Source organism: Sinohyriopsis cumingii, chromosome 2, assembly GCF_028554795.1.
Source record: "Sinohyriopsis cumingii isolate HCF-2022 chromosome 2, ASM2855479v2, whole genome shotgun sequence".
Lineage (NCBI taxonomy): Eukaryota > Metazoa > Mollusca > Bivalvia > Unionida > Unionidae > Sinohyriopsis > Sinohyriopsis cumingii.
In genome coordinates, this window is record NC_142962.1 from 20,425,832 (window position 1) to 20,451,670 (window position 25,839).

General features: G+C 35.2%; 1 protein-coding gene across 1 annotated transcript in view; it reads left to right on the top strand.

The window, feature by feature from the left end:
* The window catches only part of LOC149804429 (isoaspartyl peptidase/L-asparaginase-like), a 33,599-nt gene extending 13,630 nt beyond the window's left edge, over positions 1 to 19,969 (top strand). The window contains exons 2-6 of the mRNA XM_089940238.1: positions 10,133 to 10,275; positions 15,985 to 16,145; positions 16,846 to 16,973; positions 17,826 to 17,936; positions 19,115 to 19,969. Coding sequence (XP_089796364.1) covers positions 10,133 to 10,275; positions 15,985 to 16,145; positions 16,846 to 16,973; positions 17,826 to 17,936; positions 19,115 to 19,320 — 749 coding nt within the window. The 3' untranslated portion in view covers positions 19,321 to 19,969. The remainder of the gene's footprint in view (positions 1 to 10,132; positions 10,276 to 15,984; positions 16,146 to 16,845; positions 16,974 to 17,825; positions 17,937 to 19,114) is intronic.
* The last annotated feature ends 5,870 nt before the right edge of the window (positions 19,970 to 25,839 follow it).

A 25,839-nucleotide genomic window follows, 5' to 3' on the forward strand; every position in this document is an offset into this window, starting at 1 on the left:
CCAAATTTAAAATTTATTTTGGCAATAACTAAGAATCATTGAAGCCAAAATATCTGCTGATTTCAATTCAAAATTCGGAGTAAAACATAATAAAAGCCTACCCTGAACATGTGTGTTTTCTAACTTAGAGATTATATTTTACTGACGACACTGTTTTACCAGTAAGGCTACGTAACTATGCTTTTCTACAAATATACATAACGTTTGAATACATGTGGGCCGAAGTAGAGGAGATTTTGTTATGTGCGAGTTATCTGAGTGATTCGCGACACGTAAGCACGCGCTTAGGTTATGCTTTTACTCTAACAAGCTCTCTATCAGAGTTTCTCTCTCTCTCTCTCTCTCTCTCATGTTAATGAAATGAAAAGAGAAAAAATGAAACTCATTAAATTTACAAACAGAAACAGAGGGCATTCATATAGTTCCATATGGCCTCAGATCACCTATTGTTTCAATCATGTGCTATTGTACATTTACTACTTTAACTGCTACACCTTTTATAAAGTGTTTCACAAGCAAAGTCATTTAAGTGCATGAAATCCGAAAAGTTTCGTCATGGGCCCACCTGTTTGATTTTGTCCCTTAGTACGGTGAACAGATCGACTCAAGAGAGGTAAAAAGTGTTTGACATTCAGTTTTGTCACATTTTAAATAAGCTGTTGTTCTTGTTGTGGGGTTTAACGCCATTTTTCAGCACACGATAGGCTATGTATGGCGGCCAGTATTAATGGTGGAGGAAGAACCCGGGAAAACCCCGGGAAGAACCAACGACCCACGAGAAGCTACTGGCAAGCTTTCTCACATGCCCACATTGCCCGAATCCGAGACTCGAACCCACGCAGACAGAGGTGAGATGGCAGTGATCCGTAACGGAGAGCGCTTTAGACCATTCGGCCACTCGGGGCCCCTTTAAATAAGTAGTGTTTAAGTGTGGTTTTAGACCAACTTACAGATCCGGATCAACGCCTTTTTATACCACATGGTTTTGCTTATTTTAACTTTTTTTCACTCCTAAAAGAACGCGTGCAGGTCGCAAGTGAATCCACCGCTACGTCTCGCTGGAAGCTACACTTTTTACCGTTTATAATGACTCATCGGAAGTTTTCCTTTTCCACCAACATGATCTCAAACTCCACCGTGGTAATTGTTTTACCTTTAAAGGACACCTAGCACAGCTTGATAAATATATCTAGATTAGTTTGGGCAATGTTATGTTGAGAATTTCGTTTGTGCAGTGTGGGTTTGTGAGGCTGTAGTTAAATTATTTGGCAACACCACCAGACACACCGGTTGTTATCGCTATATCTCGGACAGTACTTCCGACTGCTGTACCTATGACAGTTTCGTGGTCACGATTACGGCAACGCACATGCCAATGGTGGTCTCGGCAAGTCCCAAATAGCATCTATAACGTTACACATGCGCCTATAGTTTGCAAATATATTGGTTCTCTTTGTGATTTCTTCTATCAGCCGTTGTTCCACTTGATTATGTTTGTTCTCGTAGGTAGCCTTGTGTGTCCATCATAGTTTTTCCATTAATACAGTGAGGTGTAAATACTCAGAAGGCAGGCCTAGTCCAGACGCACCCCGGCCGGATACAACACGCACTAGTACAATAGTAGATTTCTGTTTGGCCCTCGCATATATTATAGTTGAGAACATTAATGAGTTTCGTGAAGTTGTGCTCCACGCTGCGCAAATCCAGGTTTGTAACTTGGGTTATAAAACGTAAAATCTTATACGGTTGCAGTGACGGTTTGATCTGCGCGGTTGGCAGGTTATCATGTTATAAACGTTATATGATATGCATGATCGTTTGCGTCCTTTTGAAATATTATAGTCCTTTCGTAATCGTCGATGTATCTGGCTAGTCCAAGAATCGTTATTGCAGCGCCATCGTGGTGGACAGTTACTTCGATTTCCTATTCATAAATGGATAACGTGCGTTGGTGAACAATACCTTGATGGTGTTGCTAAGAAATCCAATCTTGCGTTGACGTCGTAATCGTGACCGTAATCGGCGCGTTTAAGTTTCTATCGATTTCCAAGAAAGCCTCACACTGGAGAAAATACTGAGACGTGTCCTGTACATGTAATTCTACTTTTAATTGGTTATAGTCCAGAGCCGGGTATGAATCATGTTGAAAATCTCGAATGATTTGATCTGCTAGCACAGATACGCAAATGTTGAACGCAACACCGGATGCAGCCTTGAATCGAACCATGGCGAAACTTTATACATTATTGCTTTCGTATAATATCATTTGCGTCCAGCCCTCAACCGTAATACGCTTCCCATTGCTATCTAATTATTGTTGGCTAGTACCAGCTCAGTTAGACATCGATAAACAGCTTCATTGATTACTTTACTGACCAGTATTGACCTTGTCGTCGATCTCTGATGTTCAGTTATATCGTCATCGTCGCGGAGATATAACAGATGCCCATTCTGGTCAACAAAAGGAAACTCTATGCGCGTTGATCGTGGATTGCGACATAGAAGATACTCGGGTTTCACGGGAGGAATCGTGAGCAAATGCACGGGGTGAGTATTCGGGGAAAGCCATATACGTAGAATGTGTGACCGGTTTCGCACCAACACGTAGAATGTGTGACCGGTTTCGCGTAGAATGTGTGACCGGTTTCGCTTTTTTGCTTCATCAGTCTGAATTCAAACTCAAGGACTAAAAGAGGACAAAAAATCTTAAAGATTTCCTTATTAACTCTAAATTAGAAAAAAACATAATATTAAAAAGGATCATCAACTAAATCTAATAGACCTAGATGTTCGCACTGTTCTTTTATTAATGAAAATACATATTTCAACAGTAATAATACTGTAATAAAGATGGAGTATGCGCATTTGGTTATAGCGCCCCGTTTTAAGGAATTCTTAGATTTGTGTGATTACTTGTGTGATTATTGGAATTCGCTGTAATGGAAATATCCCTAGACCGAAATAATTAGCCAATTACTAGGAGCGAACGTCACGGAGTGAAGTGTTAGTGAGTTTCCATGATGCGATGGTTCACTAGTAGTGAATTCAGGCCAAAACCGAATGAATGTCCCTGTCGTAAGATAGTCCATGTTAAAATCTAGTGGTGTACATTGGTTGTGTGCCTGCAGTGGCAGTATTTACGGTAGGAAACCGGTAACTTGCACGAAGGAATAAATAAGAAGGGACTCGGCAGATACCGTTTATGTCGCCATGGTGGCAAATGTGGTGCAGTTATATTGGCGAAATGTGCCTGGAAAGCATACATTGACTGGCCTAAGGTGGCGGAGTTAAAATAGTTCCCAGTGTTATGGGATACTCGTATAGTTTCTACGGCATGAACGGCTGGTGGTACGGAAACCTGAAGAAGGGAAACCATGCAGACGTGCGGTTGATAGATATTTGGCATGTTGTTTTATCTGTTGTCTTGCATTGATTAGAGTAAAATTGAAGGATAGAATGGACACGTCGGGCTTTCTGATTTACAACTGAAGTTGTATAGAAGTCTTTGGAAATTTGGGGTAAACTTATGACTTCTAGCGAGAATCGCGCCAGGGTTTTGACACCGCTCGGTCAAGTAAAGACCCCTGGCTTGTAACAATACGAATAAAACTTTTAATATGCGTTGTGATTCTAATTGTGCAACATCAGATGTTATTTATTTGATCACATGCAAAAAATATGGCATCCAATATATTGGACAAACCAGTTAACACATATCTAAACGTATGAACCAACATAGATCAGACATAAAAATTATATTGATCAATCATTCTTATCTCATGTTGCCGCACATTTTAACAAGAGTTCCCATACTTTGCAAGATTTCTCCTTTCAAACTTTTGTTATAGCTGATTCTGAGATGGAACGTCTGCTAAAGGAAACCTATTGGATTAATACGGTATATCCAAATGGTCTAAATTCCAAAACACTGTACGATATTCATTAATAATTATTTTTTTAATTATGTCTCCTGTTTACAATTAGTTAAGAATGTTTTTATATTATTCTAATTTACAGAATAACTTAACTAGTGAAAGTATAAACAAATTTCATAAAAATAAGTTTACTAATTCCTTAAAAATGAAAGTGCATATTTACAATAATTCTCAGTGCAATATGAGTAATTATCAATAAAATACTTGATTATAAGTATTATGCACACCGTAATTTTTTATTATATAAATTGAGTTCTGATGAAATATTGAACATTCGTCAATAATATAATATATTATTATTTTTTATTTTGATTTTTTAAATTTTCATATTTATTTTTTTATATCTTTTTTAAATGTGCATTATACATGATAAAACTATTATTAAAACTATATATATATATATATATATATATATATATATATATATATATATATATATATATATATATATATATATATATATATATATATATATATATATATGCGACGCACTGCATTGTAGATAGATCTCAGCGATGATTGTGCGATGACAACTGCGTACAGTGTAATTTTAATCGAGATTACAGTGCTGAGTGTTGGTCCGTGTTTTCGTATGGAAATGGTAAAGTTTTTGCTAGTCGTCAACAAGATTTTCATTTATGCGCGCCTATAGAAAGTCCACCAGTGTTACAGTTTTCGGCCGAGCCTGCCAAAAAAAGGAAAGAGTTGAGCTCTCTGAATATTCGAATATTAGGCTAACTGTAATACACGCGTAGCGATGCTAGTGCAATCTCGAGTGTCTTCGTTTACCTTGCGATGATCATCGTCGGAAAAACAAAGTAGAATTCCGGATTCGTTGACGAGATCTTCATCATCGAGGTGACGCTCGGGGTTGTATTTGCAACCACATGCTGCCCTCGTATATGCACTTCGGTAACTTAGTTGCATCATCAAGCAACCACCGTGACCGCGCCGGTTATGAAGCACAACCAGAATTTTTGTTTCGGCGTGGTAAATTTGCAGTTGTGGGATGCGTGGCTCTTCTGTAGACACCAGCGATACGGCAATTATTTCGCATTTTGGAGGCATCATACCCGTGCGTCGCAAAGGGACCATCACAGATCCAGCAATGAGTGGTCGCAGAAAACTTGCTAATGAAACGACCCATTTTAGAGCGAGGACAAGTATATTCCATACATGTTAACCACATGACTAGACAACTAAATATATTCATCATAGGTGAAATGGTCGTGCCTCATTTTAGCAGGAAATACGTGAAAGTACAAGATGAGTGTTTCACATGATAGAACTTTTAAAGCACATGATATAACATTTATAAAACAGGATAGAACAAATTGTTTTATATGCCGTGAGCTTCAGTTTTAATTCTCCCAAAAAGTTTTGTACAGGCTATCAAAAAAGGAGACAGAGTGCTAGTCAGTTTTATAACAAAGAAAATCAAATTAACAAGACTAATTTACAGTGAATTTAAAATGTCAGAGTTATCCAAACAGTTGATATATGAATTATGCTACATATTGAAGCACAAATAGACAGAGATTACTCATCCGATTCTTTGTGATATTCATGCTGAGGCAGAAAACTTTTCAGTTACATGAATCATAACATTAGGTTTTTAACATTCATACTGAGGCAGAAAACTTCTCAGCGACACGAATCTTGACATCAGGTTTTGTGATATTCATACTGAGGCAGAAAACTTCTCAGCGACATGAATCATAACATCAGATGATGTGATATTCATGCTGAGGCAGAAAACGTCTCAGTGACATGAATCATGACATCAGGTGATGTGATATTCATGCTGAGGCAGAAAACGTCTCAGTGACATGAATCATAACATCAGGTTTTGTGATATTCATGCTGAGGCAGAAAACGTCTCAGTGACATGAATCATAACATCAGGTTTTGTGATATTCATGCTGAGGCAGAAAACGTCTCAGTGACATACATCATAAGATCAGGTTTTTGGCATTCATGCTGAGGCAGACAACTTCTCAGTGACATGAATCATAACATTAGGTTTTTGGCATTCATGCTGAGGCAGAAAACGTCTCAGTGACACGAATCATAACATCAGGTTTTGTGATATTCATGCTGAGGCAGAAAACGTCTCAGTGACATGAATCATGACATCAGGTTTTGTGATATTTATGCTGAGGCAGAAAACGTCTCAGTGACATGAATCATGACATCAGGTTTTGTGATATTCATGCTGAGGCAGAAAACTTCTCAGTGACATAAATCATAACAATAAGCCTTATGACAGTACTAACTTCTAAGAGGAGAATATATTTGTCATCCCACCAAGAATAAAAATGTTGTTAGATTATTTTAAGATAAAATGAAAGATACATTTGTTTGGGCCTATCTGGTGAAAAGTTCCAAACATTACCGATTCAGAACTCTAAAGACGAAAACTAAGTTCTTAAAGGAATATTAAAATTGTAATTAAAGAGAATCTGAAATTCGGAAAGATAGTTCATTCAACAACAAGGAGAATTAGCACGAAATGCATCCATACAGATCGTACAGTCTTGATATATGTGGCTTCAAAATGATGCATCCGCACAGATCGTACAATCTTGATATAGGTGGCTTCAAAATGATGCATCCGCACAGATCGGATAATCTTGATTTATGTGGCTTCAAAATGAGCAAGTTAACGAAACAATAGATACATTGAAAGAATTTTCAAATATTTTAGCCTAGCTACAGTCTCTCCTTGTAAATCATATATGATACGATTGGTGTCTAGGAAAATAGAGTATATTGCCGTGTGTGCCATTACTATAAACACGACTAATAAATGTGACTATTCCCTCTGATATTCTTGATAGGAGTGTTTGTTTTACATGCATATATTTGAAAATGTGTACAATCGAGAGTGTTTCGTTTTTTTACTTTATCAATGTTGCCACAATCATCAGTCAGTAACAAATTAGATGTGCCTTGATAAAAAATAAATCATCCGTCAGAAATAAACTAGATGTACCTTGGTAAAAAATATTTAGTTGTCTAAACATAAATCATCATTCAGAGCTACATTAGTTGTGCCTTGGTAAAAATAAATCATCTGTCAGAAATAAACTAGTTGTGCCTTGGTAAACATCAGCTTGTAATTTCAACCATTTGTCTAATTTATGAACGGGATATATCAAGATCACATATTCATCATCGACTAACCATTTTCCCCTTAGGTCTTGTTTAACGCAATAGTTAGACAGAAGATAACGGTGTAATCGAAATAGGTCTTGTTTAACGCAATAGTTAGATAGAAGATAACGGTGTAATCGAAATAGGTCTTGTTTAACGCAATAGTTAGACAGAAGATAACGGTGTAATCGAAAAAGTTGTTATCTTCCGTTTCCTTCAGATTTAGGTTAACAGTCTTTCTACAATTAATTAATCCACAAATTAATATGTTTATATACCTAAGACATAAATGATGTTATTTTTCATCTGTTTGGATTGTTCGTTTACCTCAGCATCTAAAACAAAGCCTATATTCGTTTTCTGAACACCAACATTTTATTTTCGTTTGATCTGTAGGTGAACACCAACTAAAGTGTGACCACTACTATGCAATGTGTTTTCTTATGAACTTCTCACATGAAGCCAGATGCAAAAATAATCAATGTAAACCTTGTCAGCGCTGTATTATTGACTCCTGCACGCTTTTCCTGCTTATTAAAGGATTAATTTGCGGCTTCTGTATACTGTTATGTCAATTGAAAATCATGGAGATAAATCATTTTGCAGATCGTCTTTAGTCACTGAGATTTTTGTTCATTCTCTGTTTTGAAACATTTTCTGGAACTGGCTACCGTGTCGATAATTCTCTCTGTTAATGTAATCGTGTGTTCTGTGTATGTACTAACCATTGACTGACTGTATAATTGATTAGTTGTCTTGAGCTGTAAATAAATGCTTTTCAGCACTTGTTTCTGATTCGTACTTTCTGTTACTTTCTGAGGCTTTTACACGTGTCTTTTTTTTTTTAAATCTACAATCCTGATGAAAGAGTACATGGATGCAGTGGACTATGATCAGTTAATGTCTGAAAGTCGGGTGCATTCTTAACTTTTTTACCATGTACCGCAAACTGTATGGTTTCAGTAACATTACAGAGTGCAATACCTGCCCCAGATCGCAACTTTCTCAATTTATCATCTATGATATATGGTCAGTCTTATTTATTCTACCCAAATTAGGTAACAACAAATATGTGCATGTAATGAAGATATTGAGTCGTTCAGTTTGAAAAGATAATCTCATTATTAGGATAGTATGTTCTTTCACAAACATATTTTATTTACTATTGGATTGTTAGTTTCGCTATTTGTCAGCATGTTAAAGTACACTCACACACTCACACATACACACGCACACACACACCAAAAACAAAAAAACAAATCAAAAAGTCAACCGGTATACTAAACATAATACGACTTTGCATTGCTGTTGCTATCTGTATTTTTCTTTTAATTTACGTTTGCTTGGAATAAGTGTAATTAAATAAATTGATTGGAGCAAGGTATTTACCGGAAGTTATCATTTATACATTCTGTTATCCTCTGTCTTTTGATCATTGTAGTGGAATCTTTGTCAATTCTGACAGTGTTTTAGTGTTAAGAAATATCTGGTTGTTTTAATCATTAATTTTTGTGTTAAAATCATTCATTTGACTTTGAATCCCTTCATTGTTTTGTTTTTTCATTATTCAGGTTTTTTTTAGCTGTTCCAGTTGAAATTTCTTTATATCCCATATCGCTTTTCTACCAGTCTAAATCACTATATATCCTCTGTTCAATTGACTATAAATATTGTTGAATGTTTGGTACTTTCCTCAGCACTTTTTCATGCTGTTTACAAATAGTTATAGCACTAGGCAATCTGCTTAGTCATTGTTTAAATACGTCCTGAGCATCTAAAATGTTTATATGCTATTAAGAATCTTTTTTAGTTTGAATTTTGGCAGCTCTTTCTTTAACGCTCTGTTCACAACCTGTTAATGTGGAAAGATGTTCTCTCTTTCTCTTCACATGTTTTGGTTTAAGATTAGCATTCTCCAAAGTTATCGTATTTGACATCTTTACGTCTGTGCAAAATAAAAAAGTTACTGGTAGCTGTATTAGTCAATTGAATGGTGTCACGTAAATTGCCATATCATTGTTGTTTAGGTTTAATTGTTTAACCTGGCGTTACATCTTTCTCCTCTGATTTTGTGTCATTGTTAAAAGGAAAACATCTGTCTCTACGACCTTTTAGATACATTTATGTCATCATTAATTTATTTTTTTTATCTGTGGCGAAACATTGTGTTACATGCTTATATTTCATTTTCATCTTTATTGCTTATATTCAACACGTAAATAGGGTATATCTGCAATTGTTTGTAATGACTATTAACATTATTTGAAAATGTCTTTGTGAGAAGAAAAAAATTACATTTGAAGATTATAACAAACTGGAATTATTACTGTTGAAATAGCTTTCTACGTTATAGATTTGACCAAGGTAAGTGTTTGTAAATTTAAGTTAAAAAAATCCAAAGTAGATGCCTGACTATTAAAATTCAACTGTTTACCCTGTAGTTGGTGATATACTGTGTAATTATTACACGGGTAATTTGAAAGTTTGAGTTGCTTTTCGAACATTTCTTTTTAAAAATGTTTACTTTCTTCCTTCTTGTTATTAGCAATAATTTCCTCTTTGCCTTTATCCAGGAGCCTCACAAGGAGCAAAGCAGGCATTGTTTAATTCCTGCCCAAATATTGTAAAATATCTTGAGTTTTTTTTTTTCGTTTATTGATAATACCCAACAACGACATCAATTATTTGCAACGATATCAATGTTTGCCGTTAATATTTGATAGTTTACCATTTATGTTGTAGAATGGATCAGTTAAGTAGATTTCTTTTTCAGGCAGACCACGAGACTTTGCGCTGTTGGTTGTAACATAACTCTCTCTTTGTCTAGTATAAATTAGCACAGCCGATACTGAAATAGCATAGATTTACAACCTTTCCCTACAACTTGTATTATTATTGTTATTATTATTATTGACAGAAGTTCAGGTCGTCTCGAAGAAACTTATGTGTCGTGTTTCACGTATAAAATGACGAGGCACTTCATGCTCCTCTTGTTAGTATTGGCAATTAAGGAACTAGATTTCCCACATTTTCTGTTTTAGGAACAGGTTCGGTGCTTAACTCGATTGGAGAGGTCGAAATGGACGCCATGATTATGGACGGCGAGACGCTAAAGGCAGGTTGTGTCGCGTGTGTCCAGAATATCAAGAACCCGATTGATCTGGCCAGACTTGTCATGGAAAAGGTGAGGTAACCTTTGTAACTTAAAGGTTCAAATATATCCCCACCCCCTTAGATTTTCTGAGACAAAAGAGACCAGAACACCTGTCATCGACAATTAATATATTAGTAAACTACGAAACAAACGTGTACGTAGTTTGTTTTTAGGTTACCATCAGTGCGTTTTTAACATAGCCCAAGTCGATAATAACCATGCCATTTCATTATTCCAAAGCTCTTGAAAAGGATTTGAATCGAGTTACTGCAATGGCGGGGCTATTCATGTCAAAACCTAAGAAGGAGGTAAGTCTCGTGTAGCAATGCTAGCTTTAGTGGTCAGTAGTAATAATATAGGCTTAGGTCGTGGACCAACCGACTAATTTTTAACACTAAAGCCTAGACACAGCGGGCAGCCATTTAACTTTCTGGCCAATTTCTTTGCTGCTTTTTTCGATATCTGACAATGTATTACATAAAAACTCTTTTTACAAGACTTGCTCGAATAAAAGTTGTCTTCTTGTTCTACTAGAAAAACGACAACAACAAAAATAAATTAAAAACAAACAAATTTCGGAGCAACCATCCAAGTATGACCATAAAACCTTAACCATCCATTCTCATCGTTAAAACGTTTACTAAAATTGTATGAAAACTTTTCATCAAAATAGTTGTAAAACCAACAATAAAAGCTGCGCCACTTGTCTTTAAAAATTAAAAATAGAAGCCAGTTGATTGGGCCTGGAGCTAGGCCAGTGACATTCAACAATAATAGTTATAGTTACAAAACCACACGGCTACCTACCCCGATTATACATGAAAAACAAAAAGGATTTTAAAAAAGACAGCGCATACCCACAATTTTTTTGTAATTTTGAATTCACAATGAATACAGAGTAACTTTTGAAACATTTTATGTAAGTAAATCACGGACTTCAGATTTGGAAAACTAACAAGTAGTGCATATTACCCCTGCCCTACATACCAGCTTAGCTTAGCACATTACATATTCTAATTACTGCTATACAAGATAGTACAGCAAATAAATTGAATGCCATACAAAAATATGTTACATCGAAAATAACTATTGTTATACACAAACCATTAAGCATTTTTTGAAAGTTACATGCAACCAGTAAGTATTTTCAAAAACTGCAATTTAAAGTTTAATAACGATGATTCGTTTAATAGGGACGCAATACAGTAATATACATGTTTCAATAATTTAAGCGGGCAGTATAGATGTTAAACACCAACAAGCTGAAGAAAATCTTATTGAGATTCAAAGGACAAAACTTACACACGTGACCGTTTACATCCAATCAAGACGTAGACAACGCAGTCGATTCACACAAATTCGAAATATTATAGGATTAAATGATTCTTGTTGGGTATTTATCGATGTGTAAATTTTATCTAATCACTCACAAAGTTTGCATAAAGTCCGAAGGACTTTATTTACTTTGTGAGTGATTAGATAAAATATCGATAAATACCCAATAATAATCATTTAATCCTATATTAAAAAAAACGATGATGGTTTTCACATTTACTCTCAGGTACTGATGTCTGAATTTTCATTACTGTTACCGTATGATAGCGTAATTAAATCAACAAACAACGTTAAAGATCAAACGCAATTATTAATGATTTGCAATAACTTTAAGATTTTTATTAATACTGATTGGAAATATATTATCGGAAAAATAATTTACTAATAATAGGTTTGTAGAACCTAACTGTAGGCATCAAAGCTTTGGAGAACATACAGCATCTACAATACTAAGTCCTTTCAACCAACGCTATGGTTAAAGAGCCGTAACAGTTTAATACAGAAAAATGGTTCCTAAAAATATTAATAAAATGGTATCGTCCTATGAAGAAATATGGTGTGCTTATTTCTTTCTTCAATATATCAAAGGACTAATAAATGAAAGAACACCGCGTTTAAATAAAAATATTAGATCAAATATAATACCTATTTTAGTTGGTCTTGTAACAAAATTCAATAAATATTAGGAGACCAGGTTCTGTTTTTATATACAGTGCTTTAAATAAAATGAAAATTTAATCTTGGGCCAGCAAGGATAAGAGACAGATGAAAATATACCAATACGATTTTAAGAAAATATTTTCAGCTTCAAAAGTTAGTCTAAACTGCCCAGGCCTGTCTTCCTCTTCTGCAATACTTTCTTCTTTCTGGACCATGTCACGCTTCTTTTTGATGTTCGTTGCTTGCCACGTATGTCTTTTACATGTCGCAGACCCAACCTTTCTGTTGATACTGTGACTAATATCTCACTGTGTCTCTGTCTGGATTCTGCCTCTTCAAATATCCTTACTGCCACCCACATATTTCCTCCCGGTACCTCCACTGCGCGCTCTCTCTCTCATCTGCGCTGTCTTTCAACATAATCACCTGTTCTTGGTCACCTTGAACCTATCTGTCACTAATGATAATTAGTACTAAAGCAACTATCTACATCAACGCTGAACTCGTTCAATCCTCTTGAACTTGGAGGTACTGGACACCATGGTGTGTTTCCTGGCCCATATCCTCCTCATTCTCATTACGTTGTCCTGTGGTTTGAATTCAATGCAGGGGAAGTTCATACTTCAATAAGTAATGAACTAAACTTAATAACAACCGTATTACAAATTTACCTGTAGTATTAATTAATTAATGCATCTACTAGGTGGTTTCATACAGGGACGTGTTGATGGACAAATGCGAAAGATTTGGCAGAATAATAATTAGAAAGATAATAAAACATGAGGGAAATAAGCCCATAAGAGTATAAAACTAAACTATAAGTCAATAAAAGATTCTTGAATATAAAAGCGATAGTTCAGACGCTAAAAATGAAATTTAAAAACAATAATTTGTATAATTGATTTTTCAGTTTTCGCAAAGGATAGACGACATTAAAGATAAGGTTGATAGTTAATGCATGCTTTAAGCGTTCATTAGAAAACACTCGAGAAATTGTTTACGATTATACTACTTTAGAAGAATTCCACAAAAATAATTTAAATGAATGAAGAAAAACTTAAACAACCAACCTATGATACATTTGATAAAACTTAATTGATTGTATATTACTTTATGACTTTAAAAGTATTTACAGGCTTTATCAGTAAGTTCAATCAATAGAAAAACGGATAAATATTATTGAATGATCATGTATATTATTATTCAATCTTGAATTTTCTCATGATACTTCAACATCACATTTTATTAACATATTATTTCGAAAAAGCATATTATGGCATCGAAGATGTGAAATCGGATTTCCGCACAATTTAAATCAACATTTGTTTATTAAAGAAGAAAACAAGCATCTACGTCGCATTATTTGTAAACCACTTTTTCCTTTTGTATCATTAATAGATGAATGAAACGTGTAATGGCATCTTCGAAAATGCAGTGAAGTTACTTTTATTTGGGTTCTTCTTCATTTAATTTTTCTTTATTTTTAATAAATGTAACAACTCATATTTGGGGACAATTTTGAAACAATTTAATTTTTTGACTAAGAATAATCTTTGTACATAACTAGTTTGAGACTTTTTATAACAACATATTTGTTTAATACCCATGCAAACGTATATGTCATGTTATTCGTCAGAAATAAAACACTTCTAATGATTCAAAATTAATCTTTTCGCGTGTCATTCATTTCAACTTTAAACAATCAAACATTCTTCTAATTTATATACTACAGAGTACTACTACTATTAACTTCTCCGATTATAACATTTCTTACGTGAAAATAGCCTTTAACAAAACTAACGTATCTTTTGTGACATGTCTATATAACAGTGATACGGTCTGTTGTATCCGTCAATAAGGTTTGATTTACAGTAAATTACTTTCACATTCTAGTCTTAAGAGAGTTGTATTAAATTTGTGTACTACAGACGCTATTTTGTCTGAGTGAGTGGGATAGAATTCAAAATTGTCTATCTGCAATAATTCCTTAACCTTTACTTTAGAAGATTACTTTCCTCAACTATTTCTCTATAATGTTATATATATATATATATATATATATATATATATATATATATATATATATATATATATATATATATATATATATATAGTGTGTGTGTGTGATTTGGATTTTTGACGTAGCTTGAACAATTTTTCAGTCATATCGCTACGATTTTTGCAGTGTGGCAGTTTATAATGATATCTAGCACTGTATCATGATGTCCCACCCAGTCACATTTTCCAGACACCAGGCCGACCAGTCCTAACACTAACCTCTTAATGCTGAGCGCCAAACGAGGCAACTGTATTTTTATAAGTCTTTATTATGACTCGGATGGGGTTCAAACCCGCGAGGCGGACGCTCTAACCACCAGGCCACCGTAGCGGTCATATGGCGGGGGGGGGGGGTATACACCCTTCATGCTTTACCCACCCACCCCCCAAAAAAAGTCTAGCATAAAAGCGAATTAGTATCCCCTGACTTTATTATAAAGGTGTATACGGTACTATGTTCATAGCGAGATATGATGATGATGCGGCCTCTACCACTAAATAGCGAGTTAATATATTAATAAAATTAATAAATTTGTGAGATACGCGCTTCTTATAATATGGTATTGTGTAAACAAGGTGTGCTTGACTGTATGGTTTTGTTGTTAAAATAATTCTTTTGAAGACCGCTGGCCTAGATTCCGGACCAAGCGACTAATTATTTTGAGACTTTTCGGGTTTATTCCTTTCAGTTTTGATGAGCGGTGGCTACGGGTTCTATGTAAGAACAATTTTGAACAGCAATGTTTTTTAGAAGCTTTTAAAGAGTAGTGGCTTGAGCTTTTCACACAAATTGTTGAGAATGGGACGGGGATAGCCTTGGATTTAGGGTCAAAATTAGGCCTTTGATTCAACAGTTATAAATTTGTGCTAAAATAGTCTTAATATCTATATTTTTTAATGTTTGTAAAAATAGGTAAATAAAAAGGAGAATTTTAATCGATAAAGTATTTAAAAGAGCAACAATTTGGAACATTAGAACAAATTATAAACAAATGGCTCATAATGAAAGTTAGGTTGCTGGACTATAGCGTTGAAAATTAGTCGATTGGCCCAGGGCCCCATCTTTGCTAGCCATGATTCCGATATGTTAACCCTATTTACACCTTGGCGAATCGAGCAGATATTTTAGTGCTTTGTCAGTGCGACATCTATTGGATTTCATGAGTTGCCCCCCCCCCCCCCCCCCAATGTAAAGCAAACTATCCAATATCGTGTAACCGCGGTGCACTGTACCGGCCGAAAATGGTGGATGCAAATGATTTAAAAAAGATACTTTGTAAGTTTAACATTGAAAGTATGACTACATACCAGACAGAAGCCATTACAGGTGTATTTGAGTGAAAGGTATTTGTACAAACACGGACCGGCAGTGGAACATTGTTTATTTATGAGTCCATTCAAGTTGTGTTCTTTCCTTCTCCCATTCATGTAGGAACAGTGTTCAAATTTGAACAACTTAATTTTGATTGGATGCGGCGGCTCCGCCTCAAATGAAATTCACAGACCCGAAGCACAGAATATCTGTTCGATCCTCCAAGAGGTAGATAGGGTTAACATATCGAAACCTTGGCATGCGAAGATGCTACGACCCAGGCGTAATATTACTGTCAGTTTAGTCCAGAAAATAAAACCATCGTCTTCTTTTAGGTACTTGTTTATGCATGTTAGTATGTAACTCCATTTCAGACCGAGCATGTATTACTAGTAGGGAAGGGAGCCAACCAATTTGCTGAGGAGGTAGGGATGAAGACGGTACCTATGTCAGAGCTGGTGACAGAGGAAGCCATGAGGGAGTTTGAGAGTTTCAAGCAGTATGGGAACGCCGTAAACCAGCTTTTTGGGAGAAAGTAGGTCTAAAAAGAATTGCAATTCACGTCGTTTGTAGAGCCTTTTACTAAGTACACTCGAGGTTCAAATGTCTGAGTAAGATGACCTTCCAGTGAAGTCATGTAAGAAAGGTCAGTTGTCAACCTTCCTAAAAAATTAATGGAACTGCAGCTTGAAGACATTAGAAAGCCTTGATGAGTCATCTGAATTATGTCCCCTGTCTTTCAAAGATCCCTTTTATGCCGTGACGGATGAAGCCATGATGGATTCATATAAACTTCACTTCACTCTAATCAGCGAGACTATTTTCTTCAGGGATTTACGATGATTTATGATACTATGTTGACAATGTTTAAGTTTAAAGACGAATGCTTTCAATCTTTAAATTCCCATTTTTTGAATGTTATGATGATCTACCTCAATATCGTCCACGAGGAGGATTAATAATAACTTGTTTGAATGTTATGATGATCTACCTCAATATCGTCCACGAGGAGGATTAATAATAACTTGTTTGAATGTTATGATGATCTACCTCAATATCGTCCACGAGGAGGATTAATAATAACTTATTTGAATGCATACATTATTACTAGCATTTACTTGTTTTCTTACATCAAATATTACACAGAAAAACACCAATAAATCATTTCGTATCAGATTCATACACATAGTGCTATAGTGCTATATATCTATTCTCTGGCCCGTTCTGTATCTCAGGGATGGTCTTGGTCACGACACGGTTGGGGCGGTGGCACTGGACATCCACGGAAATGTCGCTTGCGGAACATCAACAGGAGGCATCACAGCAAAAAGGCCCGGCAGGGTTGGGGATAGTCCTGTTGTAGGTTGGTTGGTTTAAATGGCACTTCTAACACCTTATTGGCTATATCATGTGGTGAAAATGGGAGCCAAGTGCCTTCTCCAAGAACACGCCGAGGCAGCAAACACAATCTGACCTTGGCGGGTAACAAACTTCGACTCCTAGAATACGAGTTCGACGCTCTACTAACTGAGATACCATGAAAAACAACTTTCTATAAATTAATCTGTATTATCCATCAGAGTTCAAATTCTAGTCCAAATTGTACTCGCTTACATTAGTCATCAATCTGGATAGCAGAGTTGTATTGTACTTGTTTTGCATTTCTCCGGTTCTGGGTGATATCTCCGGATACGGAACGTGCGAGTGTACATGCACGTGCTACTCATATAAGATTCATGGTTTCTTTGGAGATTCAGAGTTTCCTACACCCCCAGGATCACTTCATAATAAAACCCGAGCGTTAGACGGCCGTTTTCACAAGTTATCAAAACTCTTGCAATCGACTAAAATAAATCAAATTTTAGCAAATATAATGTAATTCTGAAACATATTAAAAAATAAGTGAGACCTCAAGCATCTTTGATTACGTTTTCAAACTTCCGCAATCTAATCTTTGGTTTAATTTTTTTTAGCTATGTCTCCTATCAAGCCTAGGAGCTAGATTACTTGTTCGAATTTAAATAATGATTGTTTCTAAAAATATTAACATATTTCCTGTCTTTTGTCTTCGAAAGGAACCTGTCGTAAAAGGACTCTGTTGATACATTACATTAAACATGGACTCACGCAATATTTACCTAACAGAAAGCAGAGGTTGTTTTAAGAACGGCTCTTTTTGAATTGCCATGTTGATAAATATTCCCTCCAACTGCAGGAAACGGTGGCTACGCAGATAACGAAGTGGGAGCAATATCGTGCACCGGACATGGCGAGTCTATCATGAAAGTGTGTCTAGCTCATTCAATTATATCCTACATGGAGGAAGGTAATATGTGTTCAGCTTCAGTGCATGTATAAATAAACAAACACTACTATTCTCAAGATGCCACTGAAGACTGTTTTTGTTTCCCCTATATATTCTAAGAGCGAGCAGATGTTGACACCTTGTTATATCTTACGTACGTTCGACCGTCTGTCCAGTAATGTCGTTTCAGCTATTTAATATTTGTCCAATCTTTAAATATTACACATTGTCGCTGCATTTATGTCCAATCTTTAATTATTACCTACTGTCGTGTGTGTGTGTTTTTAATTTTTAACTTAGCTTTAACAATGTTTCAGGTATATCGCTACCATGTCTGCAGTTTATAACGATATCTAGCCCTGTGGCATCATGCCGTAGACATGTAGCATCATGTCTCACAAAGTCACATTATCCTGACACCAGACCGACCAGCCCTAACACTAACCTCTTAATGCTGAGCACCAAGCAAGGCAGCTGCTAGTGCCAGTTTTATAAGTCATTGGTATGACTTGATTAGAGCTTGAACCCGCGACCTCTCGCATCCGAGGCGGACTCTCTAAATACTTCAGTCGCCGCAGAGATCATTACATATTGATGTTAGCATCTGTGTCCTATCTTTAGTTATTACTTAATGTCGTGAGCATCTGTGTCTATATTTAATTATTACATTATGTCGTGAGCATGTGTCCTCTCTTGAATTACTACATTTACGTTTAGCTTAACAATATCCAAATTAAAAAACACATTTTCCTTTGTATTATTATTATTATTATCCTCCCTTGAATGTGCTTATTTATTCATAACTTTAAATCCACATTAAGCTGTGAGGAATTAAAAGTTTAGTTGTTTCATAAGGTTATCTTTCTCTGAACAAATCATACAAATGCATGCTGAAAAATTTGCTGAAATATCTCCTCAAACTCATACGTCAATCTATGTGTATCAATTTCTAACACAATAATGAATTCTCTCTCTCTCTCTCTCTCTCTCTCTCTCTCTCTTTGGATGCTGATGTATGGGTGGTTTATATACTTCAGTGAGACTGCCTTTCAACATTCTGTTTCTAAACGTTACCTAAATTTAACTAATTAATTTAATTAACACCAAGAAGGCATATGTGCACTGTCAACAAAGGAGAAGAATAACAAAGAAGAATTATAGAATTCTATAGAAAAATAATTATAAATGTCATTTTGTAGGCATGACGGCACAAGAGGCGGCAGAAACAGCCTTAATGAAGATGGATCAACGAGTGAACGGACATGGCGGCGTGATCGTTGTTGGAAAAAATGGAGACATAGGCAAATTTTTTACCACACCGCGCATGACCTGGGCTTGGGTTAAGGATGGGAAACTGCATTTTGGGATTGAAGATGGGGAAGATAACTGTGAAGATTTTTTGTGATTTTACTCGAATTGCCACGTATCATTCAAATTTATAAAAGTAAATATAGGAGGATTTTGTAAATAGACTATACGTGTTTTCACAGTGCAATTGGATATGATAGTATGGAAATCGCAGTTGATACTATTTTTATATGAATTTAAATACATTTTTGTACATGATAACATATTCAGATGGTATATTTGTTGCAAATGTTTCTTCGTAAAGTTTGGAAAAAGGAAAGCATCTATAAGATTCTCCATGCTGGTGATAGTGATTGATGAACTGTGGCCAGCATAGTAGTTGCACGCATTTAAAATCAACACGCGATGGAATTTCTTAGCTATTGAATGCGTCCAATCAATAAAAACTTTACTAGTGACGCACACCATGTCTGAATTTGATTGGCTGCTTTCAATCAGTGGACTGAAAATCACTGCAAATGACCAAAAGAGATTGTGAAGCAATTACTGTTATGCCTGTGTGATGATATCAAGATTGAAATAAATGAAAAATCCCTCATTTTGTTAAGCCAGTTTCTGAGAACTATTCGCCTTCTTAGGTAAAAGACACTACTTCTGATGTTGATAGTGATGTCATGTCAAATTATTTTGAAAATCTATTGTTCCTTCTTTAACATATTAAACATGTATTATATTTGGCATCTGTATGTACCTGTAAATATTGTTTTATGTAAAATTCCCAATTTTAGAACCTTGCAAGACGGTGGAAATCACTACAAGAACTTACTCTAAGAAAATAGAATTCCCAGATTCCTTAAATATGTTTCATTTTGAAGAAAAAAAGTGCACATAAAAATAGCTATCATGAATGCTCAGATCACATGGACCCAAACCAGACCACATGATGGAAATAGACGAAATTGTTTGACAACTGTTAATAGAAGCTCTCACATGTGTCCATTAGATATCAAGCTTATGACAAAGTTGAATAATATAATATGTCACAATGTGATTCTTGTGAATTCATTGTATTATTCAATTAATTTCATATAATTCATGTCAAATTAATGCATATTTTTAGATTATACTTACCGAATAAATTTAAAGACTTTACACTTCCTAATAATGTAGTAGTTAAACTGCTGATTTCTGTCAAATTGTGCTATGCTATATTTGTCATAAACAGAATTTACTTTAAGTATACATTTTAACTTGTGAGACATTGAAAATAGAGACCTGAATATCGATCTCAGTTGTATAAACTATGACGTAAGTGTTTACTAAATATGGATTTATTAAACGAGCTGAATATTCCAATACACCAAGATGTGCTTGTGATGTGTGTTCCAATACACTAAGAGGTACTTGTGATGTGTGTAGTTGAGTTTTATTCGGTGAGCTTCATAAGATAGCGTAAGAAGCTGGACTGACTTAACGACTATGCCACATTTTGACTGAAGTGAATGCAGTGTTGTATTATTCAATGATTTTCATTAAAACCATGTCAAATAAATGCAACTTTACGATTCCTTTTGACCGCTCCGGTAGCCTAGTGGTTAGAGCATCTGCCTCGTATGCGGAAGGTCGTGAGTTCGATCCCCGGCCGAGTCATATCAAAGACTTATAAAAATGGCACTAACAGCTGCCTCGCTTGGCGCTCAGCATTAAGGGGTTAGTGTTAGGACTGGTCGGCCTGGTGTCAGGATAATGTGTCTGGGTGGGACATCATGCTACATGTCTGCGGCATGAAGCCCCAGTGCTAGATATTACTATAAACTGCCACACTGCAGACATCAAAGCGATATGACTGAAATCTTGATAAAGCTACGTGAAAAGTCAAAATCACTCACACACACACACACACACGCGCAATTCCTTTTGCCGAATAAATGCAAAGGCCTTACGCTTCATAATACTGTATTTATGCTATACTTTTAGCTGTTCTGTCAAACAACGTTATACGATATTTATGTCAACATATTTTACACTTTTTATATGTTTTAACTTGTGAGACAGACCGCTCCGGTGTCCTAAGTGGTTAGATCATTCGCCTCTGATGCAGGAGGTCGCGGGTTGTAGCCCCAACCGAATGATATCAAAATTTATAAAAATGGCACTTGCAGATGCTTCACTTGACACTCGACATTAAGAGGTCAGTACTAGGACTGGTCGGTCTGGTATCGGGATAATGTGACTGAGTGGGGACATCATGCTACACGACTGTGGCATGATGCCCAAGTGCTAGACATCACTATAATTTACCACACCGCGGACATCGATGCGATATGACAAAATTGTTACAGAGACGTTAAACAATCTGAATCACACACACACACACACACACACACACACACGTGTAACAATGTTCAACAAAGTATACAAGACAAAGAAACTGACTGTGGCTATTTTATGACTTTTTATTACATATCGGAAATCACGGATGATAAAACAAACACATGTAAGTATGGTAAGACGAAAGAAAAATATCGTTGAACAAACATTTTAGAAAACAAGTACACCACAGGTATCTGCAAGAAATCTTGGAAGATATTAAAAAAGATATTGAGAATCGCAACAAAAAATATATGCAGTAAAGAGATGGAAAATCCTTGAGAAGAATTGCTGAAAGAGGACAAGAAAAAAGATTACAAAAGAGTGAGAGTGTGTTCTAGTTTATTGTTTAGTGTGGAAATTTACGACAATTAAATAATGAACTTAAGGTTTAACAAATTAGGAAGCAGTGCACTTTACTATTGTCATGCAGTTCAGTTATTTAAAGAAATGAGAATGTGCTACACTGTAGCAAATTATTTTATGTAGGATTCAGTAAATATATTTTATAACTTTAAACCTCGACATTACTAACGCTATTAATAGGCACAAAGCACTGTACTATACGAAGTTTTGGCAAAAGAAGCTTAATTGGATAATATGCATGAAAACAGCTGGATGCGGAATGTTGTACTGACATTTCACATCAAAGTGTACCCGAGTTAGTAAAATTTGTGTGCAGATTTCATGTTTACCTTCAAATAGGAAAACTGTAACATGATGAACAAAACCTTTTAATGCAACCAACAACATCAATCTGAACAATTTAGCATAACCTGTAATAACTTTAAAATGTACCTAAATCATGATTGCTGATGCATTAAAAGAGAAAAATAATTGTTTAGTAGTTGACTTGATGACATAAAACGGTACTTCAGGAATGCACATTCTAATTTTCTAAATGCTTACAAATGTCATCACAAGTACGGAGTAGATATTACTCAATACTGGAGAAAATTGCTGGCTGCTGAAATGAATTCATTGGTGGCAGTAATAAACAAATAACATGACGAGCTTCTGCAAACGTGAGTTAGTCTGACAGAAAAAGGGAAAAAGAGATAGAATTGAAGTTCCCAGTATTCCAGACACTTAAAAAGTCATTTGAAAAAATATATTTAGACATATGATATATATATATATATATATATATATATATATATATATATATATATATATATATATATATATATATATATATATATATATATATATATATATATAAGATTCAAAAGTAAGAATATGATGTTGGCGATGATGTTTTCATGACCGAGTGCTATGGTGATGACAACGGGTAGAATTGTCGGCTATAGCAACCTAAAACGTCTTCAGATATGTTACGAGTCTATGCTCTTAAAATAAGTAACAGAAAGGAGTGAAAGACAGCAAGCTAAAAGTTAACAATAAATTTATTTCCCTAGAATACAAAGTGAAAATGAGAAGAAAAAAACTTACGGTATTGCGAATTAAATCCACAATAATCCAATACAGACACAAGTCCTAATAATTTAAAGTTATGAATAAAATTCATTACAAGTTCAGAAAAATTCGAAAAACTGAAGGCGATTACGTGTCTGTGATGGCTTATTGAGTGTTCATGTGTCAACAATCTTTTGTTGAATCACATTAATATAACTCCAGGTTTAAATTCAGTATACATTCCAGTGAACGTTTTCATCCAAGAATTGTATCAGAGCACTTATGCATTTCCATAGAAAAGAATGACTTGAATTCAGTAATTTGAAGAAACAGATTCCAGCCCGAAATAATAATAAAAAATGGACACAACATGCAATTTGATTCTGCTAAAACTTAAAGCACGAATTATAAAATCCTCTCAGGTACACTATATATAGTTCTCTACTTGACCTCAGGTCACAATTAGCATTTTCTATATGAAAAACAAACATAACTTAATGGAAAATAAGCTTCTAGAATGCTTAAAAACAATAACCTGGAGTACGTATAATTTACTTAGGAAATTCCAAAACTTTGACCCTAATAAGCATATTCACTTCTTCTTCTAATAATAATACTGATTTTAAACACATACAAATAGAGAATAATTTAGCTATATATTAGTTGTTTACAATTAATAAAATAAAAAAATCAATTTGGGCCAAGCAGAAATGAACACTCGATTTTGGACAAGGTCAAGTCCAACATATAATGTTACATTACAATAGCAGGTAATGAAATAAAATAGAAAAAAACTAACAAACAATTAAATTAAATATACATAACAGATAGCCTTAAACCAAGCTGAAAACTGCTAAAAATAGAAACCTGGTTATAAAATAAATTTACAGCAGCAGAAAACCCGTCTCTAACGATTGGTCAAAAACATAGACAACGGAAAACAGAAGAAGAGTACGTGAGTAAAAACATGTGGATGCAAAGGGCAAAAATAGCGACAGTTTCATATCGCAACTGCACGTGATTTTGAAGACTATGGTCTGTTATATTATATTCATTTTGCATCTTTGTTGGGGTGGGTTGGCTTTAGTTGCACGTCTAATCAAAAATGCAGACAACAAACTAATTAATGCTAGAACAATAAAAATGCTGAGATCAGACAAGAAAGATGTGCGTCCAGCTGTTTTCAAAAGAAATCCAGCCAATTACAATGTCATTAATACCATGCAACGCTGCTACTGCCTTTTTGCATTGCACGAACAAATAATACGAAATATTTTAATGTCTTGTTTGATTTTGTCAACGGCAGATTGCGTGCTACCTTTCCCGCTATTAATAACGTTAGCACATTTTTCTCCATTACATCCAGTGAAACTTTGTTTAAAAAAATCTAAATGTTCAAGATTTGCTGTAATCGTGCCTATAACTGTATTATTCATAGCAAGTTTTACACCTTTTTCTTTAAATATTTGTTTTAGTCTTTCACTTAGTAGCCATTTATTGGATCTCGAAACAACACCATTACCATTTCAGTTCAACTAATCATAAGAAGTCCTCTTGTGAAAAGCCCATGTCAATACAGCTTTCTGTTTTAGAGAAGTAATAACAAACTTTTCAAGATGTCTGCCTTGGCAGTCATACTGGATGGAAAATCATCAATATTGTTTTTTTATCTAGGACCAAATTCAACATCAGAAAAAGCCCTGAAAAAAAAACAAACTCAGGTTGATATGCCCATCCATCCACGAGGAGTAGTGAAAACACTTTAAATAAAGCTGTGATAATGGAGAGATGAAAGATCGATGACACACAACCAGGACCGCGCACTGGATATGTGGACTCAAGGAAAATTTCTCCAGTAGGCCCTTATAAATTACAAAGAAATTTCTTATCTTCGGCGGAGGTCCCCCTGACTGTTGTACCCCCCCCCCCCCATTTCGTCCTAGTTTTCCTACCCGTCCGTGGCCCTGCAAACAACAGGCCACCCCTATAGCTCCTTTAGTCCATGACCAGCATATTTAAAACTGTCAGATATCTACAGATGATGGGAACTGTTGGCAAGCATTTTACTAGATTTATTTTCAATCAACTTTAATGACTCAAAATATCTAACTTTTACTTTCAACATAAAATTAAGTCTTAGTAACAATTACTTGAAAGAGAGCGTATAATAATTTATACATATATTACAAAGCCTAGTAATATTAACCTGGTAATTTTATTGGAAATAACCGAAAGATAGTATAAAGGCAAAAACATGAATGAAAAAAAATGATAAATCACCAGTGAGGACAGACAACTTCACCAAAAATACAAGGAGGCTATAGTAGTTAATCTTGGCTGACAACGTCGAAGAGGTTCACGGCAATTTAAACGGGCCAAAGCAACGGAGAAAGCCTGAAGCAGCTTAAAGATAAAGCCTGAAGCAAGAGAAATCGTCTGACAAGTGAAAGATGGTTAGACTGAAGCAAGAGAAATTGCCTGACAAGTGAAAGAGGGTAAGACTGAAGCAAGAGAAATTGTCTGACAAGTGAAAGAGGGTAAGACTGAAGCAAGAGAAATTGCCTGACAAGTGAAAGAGGGTTAGACTGAAGCAAGAGATATCAGCTTTGCCTTACAAATAAAAGTGAAATAATTATTTTAGGTGTTATGTTAATGTACCAAAAAAAACTTTGCCTTTGAGCCAAAATATATCAATGAACAACTATTTAGGTCCGTTCTGTGCCAAATTAAAAACCAAATCCAATTCCATAAATGTTGTGAAATTCAGTAATGACCAATGTGACAAGCATCCAGTTCCATAAATGTTGTGAAAGTTAGTAATGGCAAATGC